General features: G+C 48.6%; 1 protein-coding gene across 2 annotated transcripts; it reads left to right on the top strand.

Annotated features, from left to right (window-relative positions):
• The first annotated feature begins 854 nt into the window (after positions 1 to 854).
• Positions 855 to 8209, top strand: RPL22 (ribosomal protein L22). 2 transcript variants are annotated; one of them, XM_008694784.2, is made up of 4 exons: positions 855 to 951; positions 2710 to 2814; positions 5200 to 5324; positions 8008 to 8209. In XM_008694784.2, exons 1-4 carry the CDS (start codon positions 940 to 942, stop codon positions 8150 to 8152), a joined length of 387 nt encoding a protein of 128 aa, XP_008693006.1. In that variant the 5' UTR covers positions 855 to 939; the 3' UTR covers positions 8153 to 8209. The 2 variants fall into 2 exon arrangements, with proteins under 2 accessions (XP_008693006.1, XP_008693004.2); XM_008694782.2 differs by having other exon boundaries at positions 925 to 990.
• Positions 8210 to 9397: the final 1188 nt, after the last annotated feature.

Raw genomic sequence — 9397 nt, 5'->3', positions numbered from 1 at the left:
CGCATGCAACTGAGCGATTACAACAAAGGACCCCAGGATGTAACTGGTAAGGACAAGAGGGGCCGAGGGTGAGTGGAAAGCAGTCCAGTCAATGGATTGCAGTCCTGGGGATGAAGACCCCAGCTACTCAACCTGGGACACATAGAATCCCAGCAGCAGCAGTAGCAGCAGCTTCGGGGAGCTTGTGAGAAATGCAGAATCTCAAGCCACTGAGACCCACTGAATTGGAATCTGCATTTTGAGGAGCTCCCAGGTGATTCCCGTCTACATGCCAGCTTGAGAAGCGCAGGCACAAGGATTTTTGGAACTGGGAAACTGCAAGGCACGAGCTGGAAAGCTAGGTGGTGAAGATGGGGGGGGGGTGCGGCTTGCACTTGAGATTGCGAAGGGGTCAAACTGGAGGGGAGTGCACCTGACTGAAGCAAGGAGGCCTAGCCCTGGGAGACACAGCCCCTGGGCACCTGCTTCGAGGCTGGGCACTTCAGGTAGGAATAAGCCGAAGTGCTCTCGGGCTTTAGCACCCTAGGACCACCAAGCTCTCACCACCCCAGGTTGGTGGGTTCGATTCCCATTCCACTAGCTGGTGATATATGATTTCGTGAATTTCTTTATTTCTTTTCTCTTTCCAAAACTTTCAAAAAGTAGAGCGAACCCCTTCATTTCTCTTTGGGCTCGTCCAGTCCAGCTCCCCCCTCTCCGATCGCAGTGGGACAGGCCACCCGGCCTCCTTCCTCCCCGCCCCCTCAGGCCTGCGATAGGACGGACTTTGCATTCGGGGAAAAGCAATCGCTCCCCGATCGTACAGAACAGGGCGAGACGGCGGCGGCCGAGGGGCGTGGCAGAGCCATTGGTACGGCCTGAGTCCTGCGTGCCCTGCGCGCTGCGGGCTCTTTGCGTCTGCGTAGTGCGCCCACCTCCCTTTCTGCCTCCGCTGCCGCCATGGCTCCCGTGGTTAGTATGGCTCCGCGTGAGGCCTCGGCTCTTGGGCAGGCACGTGGGCCTCACTGGCCCGGCTCCTGCCCGGTTCGCACGGGACGACACTCTGCAGAGTCCGACCGGGGCTGGGCTGGCAGGCCGGCTGGAGCGGTTCAGGGCCGCCCCGGGGTCCAGCACGTTGTGGGCGGAGGAGGCCGCGGCCTGGGGCGCGAGAGGAGCCCCGGAGCTCTCGGAGGCTGTGGCTCGGGCTCGGGCTTCTGTCTACTGTCAGCGGGGAGCTGGAGCGCCCAGGGTGCGGCCTGGGCCGGCCAGGGCCTTTGGGAGCTCGGCCGGCGTGAGGCAGCCAGGGTCTGGGCCTGGTTACCTGGGCGGAGGGCGGGGAGGAGGTAGGGGACCTGCCACCGTCGGGAGCCGCGCATCCGGGAAGCCTGAGGCCGGGACTCGGGACCAGTGGGAAGGTCGCCTGGCCGGCTTGTTTTCAGAGAGAGGCTTGGGTTTGAGGACGCTCGCAGCGTCCGTGGAGGAAGTTAGTTCCTCGGGGCGAACCTGTACGGCCCCTGTTAGTCTAGGGCAAGGCCCAGCTCCATTCAGTCCCAGCCAGCCTGGGACCGGGCCGTGTGGCGTCCTCATGTCACTCCGCCTGCAGCTCGCAGCCCTCACAGGTTGCGTGGAGCAAGTCGTATTCCTGTGCCCCCTTCTTTGTTGTGACACCCTTGTTAACATTTTCGGTTCACCTAACTCTTTCTGACTGGCAGGTTTTTAATGCCTATGCATTTGTATGCCTTTGGTTTAAAACCTTGATGGGAGGTATGGAGCCCATTGTGGGCAGATCTTTTACTAGCTGATGGTGTATGTCCGGGGCTAGATCTTAAAGCAACCCTTTTGATTGTTACTAGGAAGAGACGTCTTGAAAAGAGATGAGTGATGTTTGCAGTAGCTAAATGTTTGGAAAGTTGACCCAGTCAAGTTTTAGATGAAATTATTTTAAACAGGAAGGGAGACAAGATGCCTTCTTGGAAAAGTCTTTTTAGATTCCGTGAGGCTTTTTAGAGTGGAAGCATAGGTGAGTAGGTAAGGTTGTACAAGTTTTTTTTTTTTAGTGGTGTTGGAGTTTGTAGTCGGAGAAGACTAATAGAAGCTTTGTGAGAGTAAAGGGAACTGGTTCATTGTAGGATGTGCTCAGACTGATGGTTTAAATCAAAACCTAGAAGTTGATAGTTGTGTTGTAATTAGAACCTCAGTTTTAGCTTTATCTTGTCCCAACGGAGATAGATGTGTTGCTAGGATGTGGGGTTCCCGTTGTGGTTTTCAAGAAGGTAGGTGAGATAGGATTAAGGGAGATAGGATTAATCCTGGAATAAAGTGAGTGGTATCTCTTGAAACTTCATTTTGGAAGTTTTATGGAAAATAAAAGGAAATGTTCCTTTTATTGTGGTTTGTAAGATAACAGACCTTCATGCCCGTAGAGACTGGGGAGGCTGGAAAGTGTCAATGGGTCAAGAGTGCTAAAATGATGTGCCCTTCAAAAGGGCGTGACTCCAGGCCCCGGAGCTTGTAGAACAGTATCTCGGGTATTGCCCCTGGAGACTCAGGCAGAGCAGAGTGCCTGGGCAAGTCTCCTGCTTCCCTACCCTGCAAGGGAGCAGGGCTCCACAGGTTTTGCATTTGTATGGGCTTTTCCATCTCAAGCATTTTTGGTTTTAACTTTTTGGTGGTTGGGGGAGGGGGGACTGGTTGTGCCTTCATTTCTTTACTATTTGTGTACCTTCTTAGAAAAAGCTTGTGGCCAAGGGGGGCAAAAAAAAGAAGCAAGTCCTGAAGTTTACCCTTGATTGCACCCACCCTGTAGAAGATGGAATCATGGATGCTGCCAATTTTGTAAGTTACACCCTCGATGCCACTCAGGACAGTAATGAACCTTCTGGGATGTTGCTGAGAAAACCTGCCGGAGCACATTTCTGGTCTCAGGCTCATAGGCAGCCCTGCAGTTCTGGCTCTGCGCACAACCTTGGAACTTGGTCTGGTTACTTGTTTCTAAGTCTTGCTTTCTCTCCTGTGTGTCAGTGGTGAGGAGTAAACGTGTTAGAGAACTACCTCCGTTTCTTCTCCCTCATTCCTTTTGTTTCCAAAAATGATTTTACTTAAAAGTTTCCAGCAAATCGCGAACTCCCCTGGACCCAGCGCCCACTTTGCGCTTTGGTGTGTTTAAGCGTAAGCATTGGCCGTGATCGTCACGGGACAAGGGGTCACCTCCCCCTGGGCCTGACTGCTGGACAGATGGCAGCATTTCCTTAAGCTTCCCATTTTATTAGGCACCAGAGCTGCAGTGTTCATGATAAAATCTCCTGCTTGCTGACTGGTAATTGGAGCTTGTTTTCCCATACCCTGCTGAGTAGTGATACCTTGCCCCGTATATTTGGCCTCATAGCCCAATATTCTTCTATTTCAGTTATATCTAGAAAAATTAACCGCATTGCCACATTTTGACTCTGCAGCGTGGTTTTGGCAGTTGACTCTTTTTCCTGTTCAGTAGCCGTGCTTGAGGGTTCAAACTTCTTGTGCAGAGCCTTCTGACTCCGCATTTGCTCCTCCTTGCCAGGATAATAGCATTACAACAAGAATAATTTTCAGGTGAAAAAACCTAAAGACTCAGCCTATGGCCACTAATTCCATTGAATGGAATTCCAGTTACCTCCTGTGTGTCGCTGTCCCGCAGGAACTCCCAGAATCGGCTCCTTAGTTTCTTCTCTGTGCATTGACTTCTTAACTTTTCTCTGGGGCCTCTTTTCCCTCCTAACCTTTGTGGCTTCATCCAGTTTGTGTCTGTGACGGCCCTGCCCTGGTGTCCTTCCCCTGTCTCTCCCTTCTCTACACTCACCTGTGTATGTGATTGTTTTTCCTTCTAGAAGTTTCCTTAGGATAAAAAACTTGAGTCATTTATGAGTCTCAGATGCAAAAGTCAGAATTTCTGACTTAGTCACTCTATCCTATGCTCAGTTAACATATGGTGTATCAGAAGATTTTTTTAAATTTTAAAAAAATTTTAAAAAAGATTTATTTTTAAAATATTTTATGTGTTAATTTGGGAGAGAGAGAGCACAGGCAGGGCAAGGGGCAGAGGGAGAGGGACAAGCAGACTCCCCGCTGATCCTGGAGCTCCAGGAGCCCTTTGTGGGGTTCCATCCCAGGACCCTGAGATCATGACCTGAGCAGAAACCAAGAGTCGGATGCTCAACCGACTGTGTGCCACCCAGGCGCCCCTGTTTTTTTGATTTATTTTTTTTCTGAGAGTTTGTGTGGGGGGAGGGAGAGAGCCAGTCCTCAAGCAGATTCCTTGCTGAGTGGGGAGCCCAACTTGTGGCTTGATCTCATGATTCTGAGATCATGACCTGAACCAAAGTCAGGAGTTGAATGATTACCACTTGAGCCACTCAGGCGCGCCAGTGTATTGGGAGTTTTTAAATAGAGGATTGTAGGGGTTTAGGGCTGAAAGGGACTTCATGTCATTGCAAGAGCAAGAGAACCAAACAGTCCTTTTATTTTTATTTATTTATTTATTTAGTTAGTTAGTTAGTTAAGAAGTAGGCTCTATGCCTGGTGTGGGGCTTGAACCCACAAATCCTGAGACCAGGAGTTGCATGCTTCACCAACTGAGCCAGCCAGGTGCTCGTAGAGCCCTCTTTGACAGAGACCACTGAAGTCCATGCAGCGGATGACCCGTCCAGGCTTCCATGGGGGACTAGCGTCTCCGGGCTCCTGGGCTTCTGCCCTCATGCTGTGCTGTGCACAGGGCGCCTGAGCTGATGAAGAGTTGTTTGGGTCTGTGTATGTTTTGCTCCTTGTACCAGGTTGAAGACTTCCTTCCTTTGATGGTACTGAGAACAGTGCTTTATACTCCTTAGTTCACAAGCTGTAGATACTTTGTAACAGTTTGGCCCTAGGTTTCCTGTCTTGTCTTAACCTTTGGCTCCTCAGTCAAGCCTTTTGTATAGAGGCTTGTGTGGAAGCCGTGCTGTGCGTTCACGCTGGGGTGTTTTCATGTTCTACGCGGAGATCAAGTCGATTAGTGCCATTTTCTAATTGTTTTTAGATATCAGACCTTGTATTAATAGCTGAAGGTTTGCTCTAATTTTTTTTTAAAAAGACGAACATTTGAAAAACAACTCTTTGTTCAGTGTTAGGAGTATAAAAACATGGAGTAGGCTACTAATGAGCGGGTGAAGCTGGCACTTCACTCATTGATCAATTCGATGATTTCCACAGGAGCAGTTTCTTCAGGAGAGAATCAAAGTGAACGGAAAAGCTGGGAATCTCGGTGGAGGGGTCGTAACAATCGAGAGGAGCAAAAGCAAGATCACTGTAACCTCTGAGGTGCCTTTTTCCAAAAGGTATGGGACGGATGAGTGTGACGTGCCGGCACCCTCGCACTGAGTCCCGCCCCCACCTGCAGGAGTACTGCTGCCCCGGAGTCCTTCGTGTTTTGCTGCAGCTGTTAATTCCTAGAACGGGGCCCAGTGCAAGGAGGCAGTGAATGAATGAATGTTATGGGGGTTAAAAGCATTCAATTTTTGGTAGTTTTAAAATTTTCCTTTTTTACAGGCTGAGGTATTTCAAGCGGTGGCGATGCTCAGTGTTGCTTAGACAGTATTAAACTTGGGAGTATTGCTCCCTTTGCCTCTCCGTCACAGTGAGGGGCTTCCGTTTTTATGTTGGTGACGTGTGGTTGACATAGTGTTGTATTAGTTCCAGGTGCACAGCCTAGACACCAATTCTCTCCATTATTCATTGTTCACCATAAGTGTGCGTTCCTCTTTAATTCTACTTATTGTCCTTGTAAGTGCTAGTATCATTGGGTGAGGACTCTGAGATCTCAGTTTAGACTGAAGCCATCCTTTTAATTCCTGTAGGCCCATTTTCTTTCTTTTTTCTAAAGATTTTATTTATTCAACAGAGAGAGAGACAGCCAGCGAGAGAGGGAACACAAGCAGGGGGAGTGGGAGAGGAAGAAGCAGGCTCACAGCGGAGGAGCCTGATGTGGGGCTCGATCCCAGAACGCTGGGATCACGCCCTGAGCCGAAGGCAGACGCTTAACCGCTGTGCCACCCAGGCGCCCCCCCCCCCCATTTTCTTTCTAAGTCAGAGACTCCAGTTCATTACGCGGTGGTTCTAAGGAATCGGACCTGCTTATACCTGGCTCCTAGCCCAGAGCCAGCATATTCTTAGGAACTTCCAATCAAACTGAATCAAGTAGTGGGAAATTTGAAGGTATATTAGGACAAATTGAGTATAGTTCAGCCTTTGCTTTTAGCTTTAAGTAGTATCAGTCAAAAAGTGACTTCCTGTTCTGCCTGGCTTGAGTTCTTTTATTTGTGCAGAAGGAGATCTGGTACCACGAGAGACCGGTGCAACTGAAGGGTCTCCAGGGCGTACAAAGCCTGCAGCTCTCTGGGCTTTCACAGGCTCATGGGGGGGAGATAGCTATGATCTTCTGTGGCCTGTTTCCACGCTTACCAACCTGGTGTGAGAATGGCTCCTAACGCCCCTTACTTCGTTTTCAGATGCATGTTTGTCCCCATTTCAGGAGGACTGGAGCCTCATCATTGCTTTCCTTTTTTGAGATGATAGTTTTACTGTCTTGTAGCATTCTGGGTGTTCTTACTCTAGGACCTTTTCTTATCTCCAAACTTCTGTAGCTTTTTACTTAGTTTCCCAGCGTTCTTTTATGAAAAATTTTAAACCACCTGAACTTCTGAATTAACAACCTTACCTGAATACTATATGCTAGAAAAAATAAATGACAGGGGCGCCTGGGTGGCACAGCGGTTGGGCGTCTGCCTTCAGCTCAGGGCGTGATCCCGGCGTTATGGGATCGAGCCCCACATCAGGCTCCTCCGCTAGGAGCCTGCTTCTTCCTCTCCCACTCCCCCTGCTTGTGTTCCCTCTCTCGCTGGCTGTCTCTATCTCTGTCAAATAAATAAATAAAATCTTTAAAAAAAAAAAAAAGAAAGAAGTAATAAATGACAGAAAAGAATACTTTTTAGATGGAACGACCAAATTGATTTATTTTTACGTAGGGAAAAGTGGATAGAATTGAACTGAGATCTTCACATCTTTGTGAAGATTGCTTTGTTGACAAGTAACACTGTTGAACAGTATTCATTTCTCGGAGATGGTGAGTCTCTTGGTTCATTAATATTTGGGTACTTGCTAATAGGCCAGTTTGCCTGTGCGTCTCCTTGAGTCCCCGTAACGGTCGGAAGAGATGGTAAGTATCAGGAGTCTCATAGAGGGAGAAACTGAGGTTTGGAAAGGTTAATTTGCCCAGCAGTGAGTTGGCTTGGTGTTCTATTCTCTCTTCTCTTTATGCTTTTGGGAAGATGCCCTGGGGCCTCAAGAGTAAAGAAGAGAAGAAACAAGATTGTAGGCTTTGTGTAGTTGGGATGTTGAGCACCGAAGCTAGTTGCTGCCTTTATATAAATAGCGAGTTTTCTAAGCAGTTTGCTGTGGTGACTGCTTTGCCGTCTCCAGGCCACAGCAGCCAGATTACGACTGCGTGCTGTCACTCGCAGAGCTGGAGGAAGGGCGGCGTCCTTTTTCCCAGGAGTTGGGTAGTGAGCGTCCCATCAGAGAAGCGAGTGTATATAGCCGCCCTAAGAAACAATCCCGAACATCTGAACAACCTCAAAAGGAGATTCGAACCCATGAGGTGTGATGTATGGGAAGTACTTGGAGCTCAGAGACCCAGTGATTTCTCAATGAAAAGATACTAAAATCGTGTGCTTAATTGTTAAGTTGCTACTATTGTCTTTCCTCAGTGGTCACTAAAAACCACTTCCTAGGCGTTCTGCTGTGTTCAGTGGACAACTGTTAGGTCTGCTTCTCTGCTCTCATTTTTATTGCTGGTGTAGATGAAATGTGGCTGATACTTCTGGCCTTACCTTTGCTGGTTTTGAGTGGTGGGAGAACACCCTGAACTATAATGATTTGAACGCACGGGTTTCATGAAAGGTGCTGTGTGTGAGAATGCCGGGAGGCCCTGTGCTGGTGTTTTCAGGTGTTCCTTCTCTGCAGGTATTTGAAATATCTCACCAAAAAGTATCTGAAGAAGAACAACCTCCGTGACTGGCTGCGCGTCGTCGCCAACAGCAAGGAGAGCTATGAGTTACGCTACTTCCAGATTAACCAGGACGAGGAAGAGGAGGAGGATGAGGATTGAAACTCATTTATCATGAAATATTTTGTATGCATTTTAAATAAAATTCAGAAACTAAAATGGCGGTTTTCCTTGTATCTCTGCAGTGCGGCTCGGACAGGAAATTGGAGATGACGGTAAAGCTTCGCCTGGGCTGCCATTCACTTACGTGTAATTAGACTTTTTTTCCTGCTTGAAAATTTTGGGTTTTTGTGTTAAGAATACCAAAGTAGAGGTAAGCTCCCTTAAGGGAACTGCCAGTGATGGACCTCGAGCAGGTGGTTAAGGGTGTGGAAACGTGTGCCCTTCAGTTGGTCACTGTTCTGCTTCCAAAAGTGGGACAGTTGTATCTGGGGCTTTTCTCAAAGATTCAGGGATGCTAACGTCAGGACTCCCAGTTCAGTGAGCAGAACCAGCGACGACTTTGAGGTTCTCTTGCAGGAGAAAGGCAGTGTCGTAAAAAAGCCGGGTTCTGGGGCATTTACTTCAATTTTTGGTTACAGATTACTTGCACACAATGACTATGTACGTTAATCCTTTTTCTTCCTGTACGAATAAAATGTCCTTTTGCGCCGCTGCATGTTCTCCTACCCTCCAGAAAAGAGTCTGGAGAACGGTCATAAAAGTCCCAGGTTTTAAATTAAGTAAACCTGCACAAAACTGAATTTGTAAATAATCACGGTTTCTGCAGCTCTGCAACAAACTGTCCCTTCGGCTCCCAGCAGGGGGAGCTGGAGGTGAGCAGTAGGAGTGCTTCCCGAGCTGGACGTCCGCGCGTCCCCTCGGGCTCGCAGCCTTCTCACGGGCTGGGCGCAAAGGACAAGCGACCGAGGGACAGTTCATGCTGACGAGATAAGGAAACATGTTGACATGCCCAGGGAATGGTCACTACTGTGCCATTCAGGCCACGGCTGGGTTCAGTGTCTAGTCGTTCTACAAACGGACATTAATCAGGGCCAGATGAAAGTGGTATTTTGCTTCCTCGTGCAGAAGCGGCTAGAGATCCGTGAAAGGTCACTGAGTTGTGAAGAAGTCAGTCGCCAACTGGAAATCCAGAGGATCTGAGAGCGACTTTGAAAAAGAGACCCTGATGCCTTATGGTGCCCTTCTAAATTCTAAACAATTGTGCAGAAACGTCTGCATTGCCTTTAAATTACAGTGTATGAAACCATGTTTCTAAGGTTCGCCCACGGCTAATTTCCACACCTGAAATTCTTTCCTCTGCTGGCTGCATAGCTGGAAATTAAATGTTGGAGTCCTACCTTTGCT

This window comes from Ursus maritimus, unplaced genomic scaffold (assembly GCF_017311325.1).
Source record: "Ursus maritimus isolate PB19 unplaced genomic scaffold, ASM1731132v1 scaffold_32, whole genome shotgun sequence".
Lineage (NCBI taxonomy): Eukaryota > Metazoa > Chordata > Mammalia > Carnivora > Ursidae > Ursus > Ursus maritimus.
The sequence above is the reverse complement of the archived record's forward strand: the minus strand, read 5'-3'. Positions and strand labels throughout refer to the sequence as shown.

What these genes read in the sequence shown, in the direction of transcription:
- RPL22 (XM_008694782.2), top strand. Translation starts at nt 940, where the DNA reads ATGGCTCCCGTGGTTAGTATGGCTCCGCGTGAGGCCTCGGCTCTTGGG. An exon ending in TCATGGATGCTGCCAATTTT is followed by an intron (nt 2,815 to 5,199) that starts GTAAGTTACACC and finishes TGATTTCCACAG; the next exon opens with GAGCAGTTTCTTCAGGAGAG. An exon ending in GAGGTGCCTTTTTCCAAAAG is followed by an intron (nt 5,325 to 8,007) that starts GTATGGGACGGA and finishes CCTTCTCTGCAG; the next exon opens with GTATTTGAAATATCTCACCA.